At 39.6% G+C, this 19,083-nt stretch overlaps 1 protein-coding gene and 1 non-coding gene across 3 annotated transcripts in view; both read left to right on the plus strand.

The window, feature by feature from the left end:
• The window catches only part of FGD6 (FYVE, RhoGEF and PH domain containing 6), a 115,694-nt gene that overhangs the window by 80,752 nt on the left and 15,859 nt on the right, over positions 1–19,083 (plus strand). For both annotated transcript variants that reach the window (XM_053662279.1, XM_037160590.2), the window contains exons 9-14: positions 8,636–8,686; positions 12,319–12,377; positions 12,460–12,531; positions 13,269–13,337; positions 13,832–13,915; positions 14,661–14,740. In XM_053662279.1, the coding sequence (XP_053518254.1) occupies positions 8,636–8,686; positions 12,319–12,377; positions 12,460–12,531; positions 13,269–13,337; positions 13,832–13,915; positions 14,661–14,740 (415 nt within the window). The remainder of the gene's footprint in view (positions 1–8,635; positions 8,687–12,318; positions 12,378–12,459; positions 12,532–13,268; positions 13,338–13,831; positions 13,916–14,660; positions 14,741–19,083) is intronic.
• LOC119060630 (small nucleolar RNA SNORA56) lies at positions 4,696–4,823 on the plus strand. Its single transcript, XR_005084627.2, has one exon. It is a non-coding gene; the product is annotated as a small nucleolar RNA SNORA56 (small nucleolar RNA).

Here is a 19,083-nt window from a genome sequence, read left to right on the forward strand (position 1 = left end):
CATCTGCTACCATCTAGAAATGACATACCTTTTTAGATTTCTTTTTGTCTGTGTTACATGTGATATAATTTTTTTAAAGAAAAATGCTTTCGTTTGTGGAAAGTTACTACATTGGTGTTGAAACAGGTTGAATCAGTGAGGATCATGGTGGAGAAAACATAATGAAAAATATAATTTAAAAATTCCTCTGAAATACCTTTTCCACTTAGATATTTGAGAAGAAAATACTCCTTTGAACTTTGATTAAATTTGGATCAGGTACTTCCTTTGATCTTATTTAAATATTTCTGTTATAAATGACTTTAATAATGTATTATATTACTTTTCCTATAATCTTTGCCTTTAGTCTGGGATGGTATTAACTCTCTCTAGGTTTTAGAAATCTAGGATTTCCCATGTTGGTAGAAAATATATTAGAAACATCTGTTCTAGTGTTCTGAAGTTATAAATTTGAGCTATGAATGGGCTAATAAACAGATTGTTAAAAAAGATCAGAATCAAATTAATGCATTACTTAAAAATAAAGCCCTTACTTGGGGGGGGGGAGCTTCTGCTGGGCAAGTATTTGTTTTAAAACTCAGCGTTAATTGTTTGTACCAAGAGTCTTCTAACAATTTTTCTAGGGCACAACTTGAAAGGTAGGGTTGTCCTGGGCACCAGCCAAGGAACTGAGTTTCTGGGGAATCCAAAGACCTGGGTATAAGGCAGTTTCCTTTGTGTAAAATAGGAGGGTGGCAATATTCAGGATTTCTGTTGTAATGACCTCAGCTCTTACTGTGTTATAATTAATTTTTAATTGTAGTTGTGAATAAGGTATTCTGAGAGATGGTATTTAACAAATTATATCCATGATTTCAATACTATGAAAAGGTTTTATTAGGATATAAGAGGGAAGATGTTTTATCTGCCTGTTCTATTAAATTACAGCTTTTAAATGTAATCTCACTTTCTCTCAAGAGCAGGGATTATTTTATTTTATTATTATTATTTTTTGCCTGGATCCCTTTGGCAATCTGATGAAGCCTATGATTGAATCTCTTCTCAGAATAATTTTTAAAATTACAGAATAAAATACATAAGATTAAAAGGAAATTAAATGGGATGAAATGAAGTTGTTAAAATAACTTTGATGTGTGACATAGTATGTTACCTGTGCAGTGAATGAAAAGACCTGGTGGTGAACTTAGAACTGCCCTGATGTTGAAGTAATGGTGAGAGTCCACAATGTTCTGAGTTGTCCACAACAATTGTAATGTGATGTTAAAAAAACGTGGTTTTTATGGTGACACAGTCACTGGTATCATTTATAATGCTGTGGTTTGTTGCCTGCATTCATAATGGGAGGGAATTCTGTATTTCACTTGGAGTTAGTGAAAATATTTGTTTATTTTTGCCCATCCAAGTTTGCAGAGCCCCTGAATTAATGCCCAATGGACATTATTGTGAAGCCATTCTTTTTCACTTTTCAGTGTAGGTTTGACCCAGATTCCCTGCAAATAGCCAGATGCCTTTATTGCTGGAACTTGCCCTGCCACAGGCCTGACAAGCTGACTCTTGCTAGAGTTTCCCTCTGGGTGTTTCTCAGAATCAGGGCTTGCATCAGGAACTGTTCCAGTTGGATGTAAAACTGAAATTTGTTCAAATTTGAATTCACCTTGGTGCTTATATTTACTTTATTCTTCCCTTGGAGGTTCTTTGGGCAGTAAAATATACTAATCTCCCTAGACTTAAATTTGCTTTTTGTTGATAATCAGGGCAGTGAGGACTACACACGGTTAAGAGCTTCTTTAAGTGAGGCTTGACTGTGCCAAGGTCATTTCTGTACTTTGGAGATTCTCACTGGATAAAATGGCAGGCTCAATGGTTGGAAAATGTGTCCACGAAGAAAAGCACTTGTTTCAACTAATTCAGAATAGTGAATGTTGGGAGATTACCTATAGCTTTGACTCTTCCAAGGGCACTCTGGATATGCCTAGCCAGTGTGTCCTGCTAGAAAGAGACCAAGGAGAGGATCTGGGCATTGTTAAGAACTGCTTCAAATTTTTGTCGTGGAATGATCCAGGAGTCAGGTTTAGTTCTGGAGTTCTCTAGGCCTCAGGACTACACTTATCAAAGTCTAGGACAGATCAGGGCTGCCTCATACGGTTATGCCCCCCTGCTGAAGTCCAGCCTGCACTCTGCTTACCAAGTTGGGTGCCCCTGTGAGGGTCTGCATCAGCTGAGGACAAATGGCCTTTTCTAATTCACAGAAAAGCATTGCCTGCTTTCCCAGCCATAAATCTGTGAGCCCGAGAGCCCAGAAAGGTCACTTTTCTAACCTAGACAAGTACTGTATGGACAAGAGTAAGCCCTGTGCCACATATCTAGGGAACAGAATTGAGCTAATATTTAAGGAGCAAGAGAACTAGAGAAGGGCCAGAGCACTTTTTAATTAGACCCTCAAAATATTATCTCAAGTGCTTAGTCAATATGAAGCAAAAAGTGATAACACTAATGGGAGTGTCAGTTCATCCTAAATTCAGGATACATTGAATATGCACCAGACATTGTTCTAGGTGCTGGGATATAGGGATAACTAATTCAGGCTCCTTGTCTTCATGAAACCCACAGTTTAGCATTCGTGCACAAAATGATGCTTAACACTGTAGGACCATTCCCTTAGCTTCTAACATATTGCCAATGGTCCATATTCTCATTAAGATTGCTTAGAATTTGGGGACTTTATAGGTACATATCAAAAAGTTTCTGTACATAGAAATAAATAAACTACATTATTAAAGAATATTCTGGGAGGGAAATATCAGTCAATACTAATTCTAAAACTTCAACAATTAAAGATACATGATACCATTGCAAGAATACACCTATTGATTAAAAAAATAATAATAGTTATTTTATCATTGTGATAGGGAGGTACTGGAAATAGACCCTGTGTTTTGTAAGAATCTAATGTATGACAAAGTAGAAAGTGCAAGCTAATAAAAAAAGGAAGGATTGTTTATTGAATAACCTGTTAAAATTTGAAAAGTTAAGAACCATAATCAGTGGATATACTAAAAACATACTGAAAACTAAATATAAATAGGCAGAGCACCAAGGATTTTCGGGCAGTGAAAACACTATGGATGATACCATGATGAGGGATACATGTCATTAGATGTATATATTCGCCCAGACCTGTAGAATGTACAACACCGGGAGTGGACCGTAATGTAAGCTGTGACTGGGTGGTGATGGGGAGGTTCATCGGCTGCAGTAAACGCACCCTCTGGTGTGTTGGGGTTGTCGACAATGGGAGAAGCTCCGCACGTGTGGCAGCAGGAGCTCCACAGAAAATCTCTGTGCCTTCCCATCAGTGTTTCTGTGACTGTAAAACTCGTCTAGGAAATAAAGCCTCTTCCTTGAGGGTGGGAGGTAGGGGTGGGTTGGGTGGGAGAAATTGGCAGTGGGAAAATGGAGTCAACTGTATTTGAACATTAATAATAAATTTTAATTAAAAAATAAATGTAACAAAGAAATAAAGCCTTCCTTAAAAAAAATCACTAAATATAAAACATTAAACTATAGGAAAATCAGAGGCAGACAAACTTAAAACTATAGTTATCGGGATTAAAATGTGAACAAAAAATTCACTTACAAAAAATATACCGTACATAGTAAATACACAGTGGCATGTCTGATATCCTCTGGATTGTACATATTGTACATATTAATTAAAATGAGTTACCAGTTCTCCCTTCCATATTGGCAATAAAAACCTACAGTATACAAAACTAGCAATCCTTTAGTGAAACAACTATTCTTCTAGACTTACAGTGATGATTCAAATTGGAATCGCAAGGTTTCCTGTGCTATATCAAGTACTAAAAAGAGAGAAAACTTTTTTCCATTGAAATCTAAATAATTGATCAATGTTACTTGCAATTAAAATAATCACACACTTTACTATTCAGACCTGTTACCTTTCAAGAGTACAAGGGGGCAGTTTTTATAGTTACGCCTGGAGAATAGGTATTCATCAGAATCATTATGGGCAAATTAGGATGTGTGGCCATCTATTTAAAACAGCCAAAAGCAAGACAATTTAAAAATGAATTAAAAGTCTAATAATAGAATACCGAAATACTGTATAATATATTCCAATGATGGTATGTTATTCAGCTACTTATATAGGGAAAATCTGTATGGGCTATAATATTTTAAATGGGCTGTAAAATCTTATATATTGTTAAAATTAAGTAAAATCAAACATTTATAAAAACAGAAGGAAATGTTTTTAATTTATAGTATTTTAGAGAGCTATTCATGGTTTGAATTTTCTAGATTACTTAACTTTCCAAATTTTCTATAATGCATCTTCGAGTTTATTACACAACGTCCTTTGTGATACTTTAGAAGGAGAATCGTTACAGTTTTTCCACCTGGTCCATCCTGTATGGGGATTCTGACACAGAGATGCTACAGGGAAGAGCATGACCAAAGTCGCATGCATCTACTAGACATGGCTAGACTAAGAGTAAGAATCTATTTTCTCAGTTCCAACAAGGGCTGGTGATTGTGTCACCGAGCTGCCTGGAACATGGCAGTAGGTCTCAGAGCTTGACAGTTCATCTTGATTTTGCATATTTAAAATAATCAGTACTTCATTTCACAAGTCAGATCATTACAAATTGCTTCTTTTAAAATTTGAAACTTTAACAGACAGTTATCCCTTTCTAGTCTGGCTTGTGGGATTCTAGAGGGAGTCAGTCTGCAATAGTAAGAGGTAAGTTCTTCTGTCCAGCATCAGCGTTTTGTGGTGGCTTTGCACTTGCCAGATATCACTGAACAAAATAAAATTAGAAACTTTGGCAGACAAGCTCATGACTAGGCTTAGTGGGTCTTTGGATCTCATAATTCTGTGTGTATTGCTGATACCATTACATATTTAGGGAGGAAGGAAGAAATCTGGATAATACAAGGCAAGACATGTCCTTAACTTCAAAATAATTGACTTTGAAATGCTACCCCTCCTATATGCTCACCCATCCCCATTTCTTAGCACACAGTCCAGGAATCTGACTGGCTGTTGTTGAATTAAAAAGTCCCAGATTCCCACAGATGACTCATTTTTAGGAAAGGTTAACTGTACTTCTGAATAGCTTTCATCTTTAAGTTAATTATTCACTGATTGTGTAATCAGGGGTGGTAAAGCTTACTAGGAGCCCTTTTATAGAAAACTTAGACCTCTAACAAGACGCAGCAGGTGTTGGGTCCTCATGCTTTCACTCTGGGCCTCAGAAATTAACTTGTATGTCCCTGGAGGCTGCACCCAGCCACAGTGGGGAGGTGGTGGGGGGGTGGTAATTAACGTCTATTAATCAATGGTGCCACCTGGTGGCGAGAAAGTACATATTGGGGTGCCCATGCGTGCTGCACCAACTTTTTTTCTCAATAGAAATAACCTCAGCAGCATTTGAAGCATTTTTATTAGCGGAGTTTTGAAAAATGCATAGTTTGGCTTGGCAGTAGCAGGAATGTCATAGCCTGGCAAATTGAATCGACTGCTCTCCTCATTTTTTGAAAATGAAACTTCCTCTAGGCTACTAAATGATACGTAGTAAACAGTTCCCTGTGACCAATACAGGCGTGTCTGTCTGGTCTCTCTTCCTGGGTTGTAACAGTCACTAGGGCAGCCGGTGGTTTCAGTGCCTCCCATCTGACTCAGGGTGACCAACCATGTTCTCATTCTGCAGTTAAGGCACTGAGTGATTCCTATCTTACCTGGGGGCGGGGTAAGGGGAGCGAAGGATTATGGTCTTGTTTTCCTTGAAAAGGTGAAAGTTTTCACAAGGATGTACTGCAACCAGATGCCCTAAAAATATTTTGGAATGTTGAATTTTCAATGTTTCATTTTAAGATTATCTTCTTAATTGGCAAGGACAGCAAACCTAACTCCGTTACCTCTCTGATTAATATCATGATATTGTGTCATCTTAGTGGTGGGTTTTCTCTTCAGCCAATTTGTGTGCTTCCACTCTATTCCTGAAAGTTCAGCCTGGCAGACAGCAGCTGAGCTAGAGAACAAGAGGAGAAAATGTAGCTCAGAAGCTTATCAGGCTCAGCACAGTGATTCTGAGGTCAGGATTTCCTAATACGGACATCTTCCAGTAAGCTCTCTTGGTTCAGAGAAATGTCTCAGTTCTATATTAAAGAACAAGCATCTAAGTGAGGCAAAATAGGAACTTGCCATGAGTCTGATACTTAGGGAAATCCGTTTTCCTTTCCACACTCTTAAGCTACCTAGAGGCTTTAAGGGATATCACTTTTGATAAATGAGGTAGCCTCAACACTGAGAACATTTAAGAAGACCATTAACATTTTCTCCCCAACCCTGTTACCCTCATGGGAAAGTTACATATTTAGACTCATCAAACATGGCTTATATATGAAATGCATTCTGAGTGGAATCAGAGTGAGATTCCATTAGTTTTCACCTCCAGGTAGAGCTAAGTATAATGTACAATCAATGTATTTTGTTAACTTTTGTGGTTTTCTTATCTGTTTGTTTGGAAGCATACTCTGCAACTTCTGTGTTCAGATTACTTTAAGATCTAAATTGCTAGTAATGGTTGCTGCCAAGATAGAACTTGGACCGTGATACATGGAAGCTTAGTGCTGTCATTCGCAATATCTCAGCTCGGCTTCCTGCCAGTGCCGGATAGTTATGATGTGCATGTCTAGACGTAAGTTTTTGGATTACCGTCTCAAAGATGCAGAGTTTCAGCTCTCAGGTGTGTGTGTTTGTGTCATGTATTAGGTTTGAAAAGCTGGCACAAGCACTCAGGTGTCCTTTTGTTCCATTCAGCACGATTTCATAAATCCATGGGATGAGATTACATATTCCAAAACACTGTTCATGGACATTGAGTGTAGTAAAATCACATTCAGTCTGTTCACAAGCCTTTTCTTTTTTCATTTTCTCAACTCCCATTGTCATTAGGATTGGTTTCAACCTTTACTGCCGCTTACCTAAACTAAGACACGATGCAGTCTTTTATTCTAAGCAGAGCATTTCCTGTCCCTTGTATGTAAAGGCCCTGGCTAAGTGCTGTGAGCGATAGAAACGTGAATCAGATGTGAGTCCTGCCCACAAGGAACTTTGAGTCAAATGAAAACCAAAATGATAGAAGGTGTAAAATGAGTAAGCGGCAGGTAATGTATTATTCAAAGGGAGAGTATATATTTTTTTAAGTGGCAAGATTGATAAGCTGGGAGGAATTTGAGATGAACCTAGAAGAATGTGAGGCGAGTTTTTGTGTACAGAGACAGAAGGATTTAGAAAAAAGAGAACATTAGAGACAAAAAGTATGGAGCCAGAGAACACTTGGGAAATGTTTAAGGAATTGTGCAGGATCAAACTTGGCTGAGAACAAAGGGCCTGTGTTAGGCAGTAGCAAGAGAGAAAATCAGAGAGGCATTGGGGACGTTAAATTCCAGGGAATGGAACTCGTTTTAATTTGATAGGAAATGGGAAGCCATCCAACATTTCTCAACAGAGAAGGAAGTGTTACCTTGAAATCCTATTACTGTATTTTTCTGTGTATAATGTGCACTTCTTTGCCCAAATGTTTGAGGGAAAATTAAGTGTGCCCATTATATATGGGCAGTCCCTGAAACACCTTGTATCTGTTCTTGTGTTTAATAATTACTTGTTTTGCAAAATTTCTTATACCATAATATGTTCAAGAATAAATGCTAAAATTCCTTAATAATACAAAAAACAAGTATCTAAATATAAGTAAATAAATAATTGAATTAAAAGGTAAAATGAAAGATTTTTTTCCCCTGAAAACTTGGGCCAAAAACATGGCTACGCATTATACATGGCAAAACACAGTATATTCCTTTGTGTTAAAGATTTACTAACTATAACCTATGAATCACTACATTACAATAGCTCATTTTCAGACCATCTAGGTCAGGTTTCTTAGCCGCAGCCCTATTGACATTTTGGGTCAGATAATTCTTTGCTGTAGGGCTGCCCTGTGCATTTGTAGGACATTTAGCAGCATCCTTGACCTCCCTTCCCCAAGTTGTGACGATCAGAAATACCTGCAGACATTTCCACATGACCCCTAGGAAGCATACTCACCCCCATCTGAGAGTCTAGTGTATTGCAGTTCTCTGGTTCTGGCATTGTGAGACTCTTAGACTGACAAACCTAAGAGTCCCTTAGGCATTTGATCTGTTACTGTTTGGAATTTTGTGCTAGGCAAACATCTGATCCTGGGATTAAGGTAGTTCATGTGTGTTGGAGTAAAAGACCTGAACTATGTGTGGAGAGACCTGGGTTCTAGTCCTGACTCTGCCACAAAGAGGTTGTGTAACTTGGGTGAAACCCTGTGCTCAGTAACTTGATTCCTCGTCTCTAAAATGACCTCTAAGTGTGTGATTTCTAAGGCTCTTTTCAGCTCTGATTCTGTGTTCTGATTTCAAACTGATTCTCGGGCTTTATTCTTGCACATTTTAAGAAAGTTAGCACAAACTGAACAGCATGTATATTAACCAACAAGAATGACTGAAGTATTGAAGACAAGTGTTTTTCTCCTTACTGCTTTATTGTACTAAATAGTATCACTTTTTTCATTTCTAGATTATTTGAAAAATCTTTTAGAAGACTCTGAAGATTACAGAGACACTCAAGGTAAATAAATTTTGTGATCTTATATATTGTAGAAGTTTCTATATTATTTGGACCTAGAAATTAAAAAGATAAGAAAACTTTGTTGTCTTCATACAAAGCCTTTTAGAAAATTACACTATTTTGGGCAGATTAACATAGAACTAATGTGGTACAGTGGAGCCAGATGCAGGGAATCGTGTGGGGACAGGAACAGCCCATGGCCAGTCGGCCACGGGAGCCTGCCTGGTGGACCCCGCATGGTGCGGGTCAGGGGGCTTCATCCTCCTGTGCTCAGGCCCCCTTGCCAGATGTAAACACGCATTCTCTAGATGGCCACTGCTTTCAAAGCAGGGATTGAACCAGTTAATCTGCAAGGTCCTTTTAAGCTTTAAAATCATGAGGCCATGAAGTGACCAAACTGAACAAATCAAGGACAATGGTTAAAGTAGGGTATTGTTCTGGGACTGTTTAAGGATAGGCATTAGCCTTACCAGCCTCCACCACCCTCGCCCGGTAGTACTTGAGGAGAATAGTCTGTTACAGTACAATGGACTCGTTGATGTTCATGGAGTATCCGCTGTGTGTGTGTGTATTTGTTCATGGGATAATCTGTAGTGTGTGTGTTTCACACGCACACTCAGGGATTACTTCTGTTCAGGATAGTGATGGGTTTTTTATTGTTTATCCCCATACTACCTCTTTCAAATGTCATAAGTATATCTCGTGTTGGAATATGCAGAAACTCATTAAACAAGTCCATGTGCATCCCATTAATGTTATAAATTTTGATCTTATTCTTGTGCAACCTTTATACTTTCAGATACAAAACTGAACAGGTTTTTAACCCATTTGGTAGAGATTCTTATTAATTCTTTTAATTATTTCACTTCTGTTTCTCTAACATCTATTTGGAAATGTTATCCTATTAAAGGGTTGTTTTTTTTTTAAGGGAAAGTTTGGAGTAGGGGTATGGTTTTTGTCTTTGGTGAACACATAATCTAGTTGAAGAAAAAACAGCCTTCCCAACAGACCAAGAACAAAGCAGATAGCTATAACATCAGGATGTGCTGAACAAGTACAGAATCACTTGGGAGAGGAGGAAAAGTGTGAAGACTGAAGAGACAGAGCTTAGTGTAGAGAGAAGTGGAAGTGGAGAGGAGCTGAGGGGTAGGTGAGAGCCAGAGTGGGCATTCCAGATCAGAATCTGTCTCGTGAAGATAAAAATTTTAAACAGATATTAGCAAGTGGGACCTCAAGAAAACATCTGTTCCAGGGCTTCTGCCTTCAAGGACAGTGAATTATTAACTTTATCCTATAGATAAAACCAGTACAGGGCCAGAGATTAAAGAGCTTCTTCAAAGGAAATTGCATACTTCAGCAAAAGCTTAATTAGAATAAGCAGTAAACAGCAAAGTGCTCTGACTGGCCAGAGGCATGACAGTAAGATGGCGAGCAGTCGTATATGAGATTGCCCAAGTGTGAGGGGAAATGAGACAAACACACCTTTGGAAAGTAGGCAGGGGCGGGGGTAAAGCAACAGCCATGGTGTCTCAAATGGATGCATGGGGGGAGCAGAATTACAGAATGGATGGGGGAGAATGCTGCTTGGAATTTGGGCAACCAAACAGCAGCAGCTTGGTCATGGCCTCCAAAAGCTTCTCTCCCTGCCACTTAGAGTTCAAGCAGACCAAGAAGCGGATATGTGCCCACGTCATCTCTTGAATATCTGTCCTGATGAGTGCCAGGTGCAGGGCATTCTGATACGTGATCAGGTCTCTATAAGGAAATACTGCTTTCCTTTAATAATGGTGAGACTAATACATTTGTATTTAAAGAATATAGAAACCTCCCAAATTGGTACTAGAAAGAGAATCTCTTGGTAAGCTACAGTTGCTGGACAAAAACCCTCAATTCTTTTCTAGAAATTGATCTTTTGTTTTTGTTTTGTTTTTTTAAGATTTTTTGCATTAATTTGTAGAGAGAAGGGAAGGTCGGGGAGAAAGACAGGAATAGAAACATCCATGTGAGAGAGAAACATCTATTGGTTGCTTCTCGCACGTACCCCAACCAGGGACAGAACCTGCAACCCAGGCATGTGCCCTGTCTGGGAATCAAACTAGTGACCTTTCAGTTTGCAAGACAACACCCAACCAACTGAGGCACACCAATCAGGACTTTTCTTTTTTTTAATTATCATTTTGTTGGTGATTGCTGTCACTGCCACACCAGCGTCGGGAGGGCATGTCCCCTCTTTAGCACTACCAGTTTTTCTCAGCGGGAATGCCACTGTCATGTCGTACAGCGTAACCTTTGTGTAGGTTTCTAGTTAGTATTACAGCATGTTTGGCCTCCTTGGCTCCTACCCACTAAAGGCCAGAGAACTTTCCAGTCATATGACAGCCAAAAATTGTCTTTGCACATGTCCAGATGTCCCTTGGGGAACACCACTGTCTTGGGTTGAGGACAGCTGTAGCCCAAAAGGAGACAAAGTTCAGAGGTTTTTTTTTTATAGCTAGTTACAAAGATGATAAGAGTGGATCATTCAAAAACATGTTGCTGAAGACAAGGGTTGAATAAAAAGAATAAAATACAGATGAAGCTAAATAACCCTGCTTACAAAATAATGCCTGTAATTCCCTAAGGCCTCGTATGTTTCCGTGGGACATTTCTTCCCTCTTGGGATCCGACTGAGAGAAGGCAGCTGAGCCCCGACCCTCTTACACAGTTTTCTTGTGTTGGGTTGGCCACAATTTTCATTGTTTTTTTTTCCCCCGTAAGATGGCTTTAGTAGCATTTAGTTGTCTTTAACTTTATTTGAAACAATTTTGTTAGATTGTACTGTGAGAGCTGTCATATCAGCGTGCATTTAAAAAAAACTTACCAAAATTGGTGAATTTTTTGTGCAGCCATTTTAATATTGAAGGTGGAAGAAAATAAGAAGCATTTTCGGCATATTATGCTTTGTTATTTAAAGAATGGTAAAAACACAACTGAAACACAAAAGAAGATTTGTGCAGTGCATGGAGGAGGTGCTGGGACTGATCAAATATGTCACAAGTGTTTTGCGAAGTTGTTTCTCGCTGGGCGATGCTCTGCAGTTGGGTAGACCAGTTGAAGCTGATAGTGATCAAATCAAGACATTAATTGTGAATAATCAACATTATATCACATGGGAGACAGCTGACATACTCAAAGTACCCAAACCAATCAAGTTTTTGGTGGAAATGAAAAATGTGTTTTTTACGGGAAAAAAAACGTGAACTTTTTGGCCAACCCAGTAGTTCTGGTTCCTTCTCTCCTCACAACAGGTTATATTGGGATGGTCCTTAGCCTCCAGGTGAAATCCTATCCTTATCCTTGTAAACTTCAGCGGTTAATCAAATCTCAGTACAAAACATTCCTGACATTCTTACATTGATACACATTATCTGTAGTGTCTCTTTAGACTTTCTTTGGTTCATTTTTTTTTTGTAAGATTGTATTTTGCTTGTTTCATGCCCTCATTGTACTTCATCATCCATACTTTTTCTCACAGTTAACCTAGATCCTCCCATGGTTGGTTGCTGTGAACTAGCAACCTTGTCACTTGAAATTGCTCGATGTTGCAATTTATTGGTAATGACCAAATGCCCCTCTCTTCCTACATATTTTAGATGCCCTTGCAGTTGTTATAGAGGTAGCCAACCACGCCAATGACACCATGAAGCAAGGAGTAAGTAACTAATTTCAGTGGCTAGTGTACCATTGAACCTGGGAGTCAGGGCCTTTATATGCTCTGCATTCTCTTTCTGTAGGACAACTTCCAAAAACTTATGCAAATTCAGTACAGCTTGAACGGACACCATGAAATAGTGCAGCCTGGGCGGGTAAGTGTTTTAGACTGCCTTTTGCAAATTTAATAAAATGATTTTTGGCACGGTTTGTAGCTATTTTTCATTTAAGTTGTACAAATAGGGTATTTGTTGTTGTTACTCTTAATTTACCCAGTCTGAATCAACTAAGTTTATTCTCTCCATTCAAAACATTTATGATGGAAGTCACCATGAGAAGAAGTCGGATTCAATTAGGAGAATGGCAGGGGTCTCTACAGAGTATCTGATTAGATAGGATCATTTTATTGTATAATACTGGCCTACCTCACAAAACTTTAAAGACAATTTCATTCAAATCTGTCATGTAAAAGAAGATTATGAGGGGAAGGAGAAAATTGGTATTTTGATGCCCCTAATAGAGCACAAAAAGGGCCTAGGGAATGAATTGAGGAAAACTATAAAATTCAGTTGTCAGGATGTTGGCTGTGCCTCAGGATAAAGCACAGGATAATTTGACCCACACTGGGTCAAATACATTTCAGACCACAGAGTACCCCTGGGGCCAATATTAGATTTATGAAACTGCAGCCTTGTCCAATTCCTAAAGGACTTACAGGGTCTAAAAAGAAACATGACTTTAAAAAGTCACAAGGAAACTATATCCGCCCAGCCCCCAAAGGGAAAAAAAAAAAAAACAAAACAGGAGAAAGGAAGTTGAAAAGGAAATTCTATGTGTGTTGTTGTTGTGCCGTGATGGTAGGTCTAAATGGGTGTCTGTTTGGATGAATCAGGTTTTTCTCAAAGAAGGAACTCTGATGAAGCTATCTCGGAAGGACATGCAGCCCCGAGTGTTTTTCCTGGTAAGTGGCTGTGTGTGTTTCTGATGAGCCCCAGGCAGGCGTAGCTGCTTAATAAAAGGTGACGTTTGCACATTCAAATAGCAGCTTTTGTGGGATTTTTGATGGACTGCATTGCTTGTTTGCATTTCAAGTACAGGAAACAAAGATTCATAACCAGAAAAGTTTTTTTTGAATTCAGTGTATTTCATGTTTAACTTGTTAAAAAAACAAATCAATTATTTATTTAGGCAGATTTTAATACCTTAGTGGGATTTAGAATTCAGAAACCATTAAATTTGTCTACAACACTTGGAAAGAGAGCACATTTTTAAAGAAATTTTTTTGTCATATGTTTTAATGAAACATTCTGAGTGGTTCTTGTGTCTATAAGCAGAGCATGAGTATTTATTCAGAGAGCTTTTAATACAGACGTAATATTTTTCTTTTATTCTTGTGTCTTATAACTTTGTAGCTGCAACTTGTTGCTTCATCCTATGAAATGTTTCTACTTTCAGTTTAACGATGCCCTCTTGTATACAACACCATTGCAGTCCGGGATGTATAAACTGAACAACATGCTCTCATTGGCTGGAATGAAGGTCTGTGCAGCTGTTAGATTTTTTTTAACCTAAATATATTTAGGAAGAAAATTCCTACGATAGTCATCTTTAATTTTTTCTTCATGTATTACTGTTCATGTGTTCATTTCTTCACTCATCATCATTTGTTCATTCATACATTAGTTTATTTGTAATAAGATATTTATTGAGAACTACTATAAACAACATAGCAGTAGGTGTGGTGGGGAATATGAGGATAAAAGGAAGCAAGATTCCTTTTGTCTCTCCCCTATGATTGTCTCCCCAGGGGCTTAGCCACTAGTAGGGAAGATAATACACTGTGCATAAACACTTATAGACAGTAATAAATATCACTGAAAGGCACAGTTGAAGTTTTTGTTGGGGGGTTCAGAAAACAAAGAATGTACAGCTTTTGGTGGGACATGGTGGAGGGATTGGTGGCAACTAGGGAAGAAGGAGAATTGAGGAAGTCTATTTGGAGGAAGAGCCAAGAATAGGTCACATTTGGCCATGCTGAGATGTGGCGAAAGGCACTCCACATCGAGGGAATAATGAGCAAAGGCCTGAAGGTGGGCAAGTGAGGCCTGTGTGTGTAGCTATTTAAATTCATCTGTAGCAGAGAGTAGATGCGGGAGAGCAGTGGTAGATTAATGAGGGTTGGTGGTGGATGTCAGCAGTTGGGGCACTGGGCAGCTTTAGCTGCACTTCAGAGATGAGATTTTCAGTAGGATGAGTTTGCTCAAATAGTTTTGCTTTCTTCCAGGTCAAAAAACCCACCCAAGAAGCGTATCAGAATGAACTAAAGATTGAGAGTGTAGAACGTTCCTTCATTCTCTCAGCCAGGTAAATTTAAAAACTATGAATAGACCAGCATTTGCCAGTATTGATAGGGTCAGCCATCTCCAGCATTTTTTGTTACTTTTAGGTTAACAATTAGACTTAACTTTTTTTCCTTCTTTTCTTTCCGAATACCATGCAGTTCTCTCTTGGTTTACCATGTAGATTAAAATGTCTGAGAGCTAATGCTGTCATGTGCTAGAAGCACAAAGGTAAAATGTTCCCTTGAATAGAATAATAATGCTGAAAAATGCTTTGCTGAACATTTTTTAAGTGAATGTTTCCAACCTTTTTACAACATTGAAAGGACACAAATCTATGAGGTTAGGTGTCATCTCGCTAAAAATGAAGATTAAGTTACAGAAAAATTGAATTCCTGTCTTACGGATATATAGCTGGCAAAGTCAGGATACAATACAAGTTTTTTGCTTTTAAATCTGTTGTTAGTATACCACATTGCCTTAAACTAGAACTTTCAGTGACTTACATATGTAAATCAAGCTATAATACTTTAATGTAAATAAAGTCGTAAGAAAAACCGTAAAGCTGTATGAGTCATGAACATATGTTGTGGAGTTATTGGCCAAGTGGCAGAAGTGGGTGCTCGGCAGGATTTGACAAGTGAAGGGACAGACGACAGCCATAGCATGCATGCTCTACTGCTGGATCGCGGTAGTGAGTCTGTTGCGGCTCTCAGACCAAACTCTCGATGTTACAAAAATTGTAGCAAATACTATTGTAGCATTTACTTTGTGCCAGGGACTATCCTGAGCACTTTCTGTGTATTAATTTATGAAATCTCCTTAACGACCTTCCAAGGTAAGTGATCACTATTACACCCATTTAATGGTGAGAAAATCCACCCAAATATAAAGTTATCTGGGTGAGGATTTGGACCCAGGCAGTGTTCTTACAGCTGTGTCCAAACTGCTAAACCCAAATAGAGTCTTAGTAGCAGCTAGAGCAGTGACTGGAACCATTTGTTTCTCTGCAGCAGGCGTGGTGCTGAACGTTTTGTATGTATTTTCTAAGTTCTATGATAACTAGTGGAATAGGTGTTGTCTTGACCTTCCATATAAGAAAACTGAAGGCTAAAAAACGTGTTCAATTTACTCAACTAGTAAGCAGTGAGCTGAAATTTGAACCTAGGTATATCTGACACTAGATTGATGCTTTTAACCATAGTAAGTTTGCCAGTGTCCATGCATGTCAAGGACTCAGACCAAAATCAGAAGGCCACAAGAGCAGCTAGCTCCCTGGTCGTGTCGCTGTTCCCAGGTGGAATGGCCACTGCTGCCCAGCACCAGATCTCAGGATGACAAAAGAAAATACCTGTTCTCAGGGCTTGTCAGATGCTCCCCAGCTCCCAGCCAGAGCGATCATCTTCTTTCTTTCTTCTGAGTTTGAACGAAAGTGCAAAGAACATCAAGTCCCTGCACATCAGGCCCTTTGCAAATACTTAAACTTGGTTCTTAGAATCAGGAAAGTTATTTTCAAAGATCCAAAGAGGAATGCCTAGAGAAAGGTCAAGTTTTTAATTGCACTTAAGTTTCCTAACTCAAAATGTGCTTTGTTAAAAACAAAATTCTATTTTACTAAAAATTAAACACTTCAGGAAATGATGGCAAATCTTTCTTAGGTTTCTAATCAGGGAAATATCTGGATGTTCACATCTTTCCAGATAGATCTCCTAGGCTTTAGGATAGTCATTCAGATTTTTAAGTGTGAGGGGAAACCATCTAAAGGTTTTAAGCTAAGAACTGATCTGGTTTGATTTATATTTTTAAAAGAGCACACTGGTTGCTTTGTAGAAGATAGACCCCTGGAGACTAGAGCAGAAGTTGGGAGGCCAGGTAAGAGGCTGCAGGTGATGGTCTCTTCAACTGAAGTGGTAAGAAGTGCTCAGGCTCAGGCATAGCCCACAGGGTTGCTGATGGATCAAATGTGGGACATGCAGGAGAAATGATAAAACTGGAAAGTTCTTGATAAAGGAAAAGCAAATCTCCAAGGGGAGGATTAGGGTGATGTGGGGGAAGGAAACCAATGCATACTGAATGCCATGCTCACCTTCTGAATCGCCCCAACCACAAATGAGGCAAGTGCTGTATAACATGGGAAATGGGCCTCATTTGATCTGGTTCTTGTCTGCCTCACCAGCCTGAGCTCCACTCACTCTTCCTGTACTCGCCCCTGCATAACCCTGGCACATTCCACCACCGTGGATCTGCTTATGATTCTCTGTGCACACCAGCCTACTTCACATCCTTCTCTCTTCCTTGTGCAGGTGGCTACCTCCTTCTAGAATTCATCACTTTGTTCTCTGCCCTGGGCCAGGCATTTGGGATACAGTGGAGAATTAAAGGGGCCTTATTTTCCCCAAGCTTATAGTTCATTAGGGAAGACACACACTTATCACATATTAACATAGTCAGTTATTATTGTGATTTAAGTAATATACAGGAAAATTACCAGTAGATATGAGGCTACAAAACAAGGGCCTTGAACTAGATTTGGTGGACAGTGGGCAGTCTGGTTTAGCTTCCCTGAAGACCCCCATGTCTATTTGATGATGAAGGATAAATAGGAGTTGTGTGGGTGGGCAAAGAGGAAAGGAAGAGGTTCCTGGTCATTAGGAGCAGTGTGTACGAAGGTAGAAAGGAGCATGGCATATTCAAAGAACTAAAAGGCCAGTGTGGCGTGAACATAGAAAATGAGAGGGAAAGTGACCCAAGATAAACCTGGAGGGACAGAGAGAGATTTCACAGAACCATCTTGTGGATTTTGGCCTTTAGCCTAAAAGCCACAGGAAACCACTGAAAGGTTTATACAAGGGAATGATGTGATCAGACTGGCATTTTAAAAAGAGTATCTGGTTGCTGTGTAGAAAATGCTTTGGAAGGGGAACTAAAGGCAGTGGCTAACTGGACATAGAGGATACGAGAGGCATTGAGAGTGAGCCCCAGTGTGGCCAGTGTATTGGGCTGTGGTGCCATTTGCCATAATAGGGAACACTCAGAGAGGAGCAGCTTTAGGGGAGAGACCAGTGAATGTGAGGTGCCTATGTATCATCAAAGCGGGGTCATCAGGGAGACAGTTTATGTAAGGATCTGAATGCCAGAAGGAGGCTGGGCTGGAGGCCTGTGCCTGGGAATCATCAGCTTAGAGGTGAGAACCAAACCGAGGACACTGAACGAGGGTGCACAGAGAAACTAAAGTTCCCTGTCAAGCTCCTGTAATTCTTCCAATTCTGTCCTCGTCATCACCTCTGCAAAGCCTTCCCGCCACCCGCAGAAGGTAGTTGACTACTTCTGTGTTACTTGTCTACCTTACATTTACTTTATCGTGGTGATTATTGGTTTTGTGTCTCACCTCAATTACATGTAAGCCCTTACAAATGAGGTGTGTTTTGTGTGCCCAGTTTGTGGCTTAGTAGCTGGCTCTTAGTAGGCTTCCGGTAAATGCTACTCAGATGAATTGAAGCAGGGTGGCCTTTCGACCTCAGAGTGGCAGGTACAGTTAACACAAGTAGTGAGTGTAACAAGGTGTAACAAGGTCTGGCACACCAGCAGTCGTTCTATTGGAGTGTTTTTCCCCTCGGAAATTCATCCCAATTAATGGGAAAACTATGCTTATGAAACATACATTTGCTTTTTGGTAATATGCACACTCCGTAAAGAAGAGAATATTTGGTTTAACTTTTTTTGATCCAAGGAAGATTCTGATCCTTCTGCTACCCATGTTACAAAAGGAGAGCTAGAATGTCTTTACTTGATGCTGTGGCAAATGTGTGTGGTCTGTGAGATACGTGTTTTCAAGAGCTGATAAACATTGTTTTGGCAGAAACCACACCAGAGAGAGCCAGGAATGATTAAATGAAAGAGCAGCCTATGCAACACGGTTTGCACAGTCGAATCACGTTCCGTATGCTCTCGGGGCTCCAGAAAAATCAGACGGCAGTTCCCAGATTGGCCATCTGCCTCTCTGTTTCTGTTACCTCTTCTAGTGAAAAGGTGGGGAGGGAGGAGAGGAGGGAGGAATGGCAGTATTTTACGAATGTTTGCTTGGAAATCGGAGCACGTGTTTTTAGAGTGCAGTTCTTCAGAGAACATGAGCAGAGGCCAGAGGTGACACTGTGGTGAAGGGTTCAGCCTTTAGCCATGCGTGGGTCTGATAGCTACTTGTAGTGTAGTTCATTGTCTAAAGCGAGTCATCTGACGTTTCAAATCCTCAGTTGCCTTATCTGTAAATGCTGGTGGCGGATGGTGATGTGGGGGTCGGGTGTGTGTAAAACCCGGTATATACCCCATGGCGTAGCTCTGAGGAAGAGGTAAGAGGGCATTTGCGAGGCC

The sequence above is a fragment of the Artibeus jamaicensis genome, unplaced genomic scaffold, assembly GCF_021234435.1.
Source record: "Artibeus jamaicensis isolate MK-2021 breed Jamaican fruit bat unplaced genomic scaffold, CSHL_Jam_final contig_233, whole genome shotgun sequence".
Taxonomy (NCBI): Eukaryota; Metazoa; Chordata; class Mammalia; order Chiroptera; family Phyllostomidae; genus Artibeus; species Artibeus jamaicensis.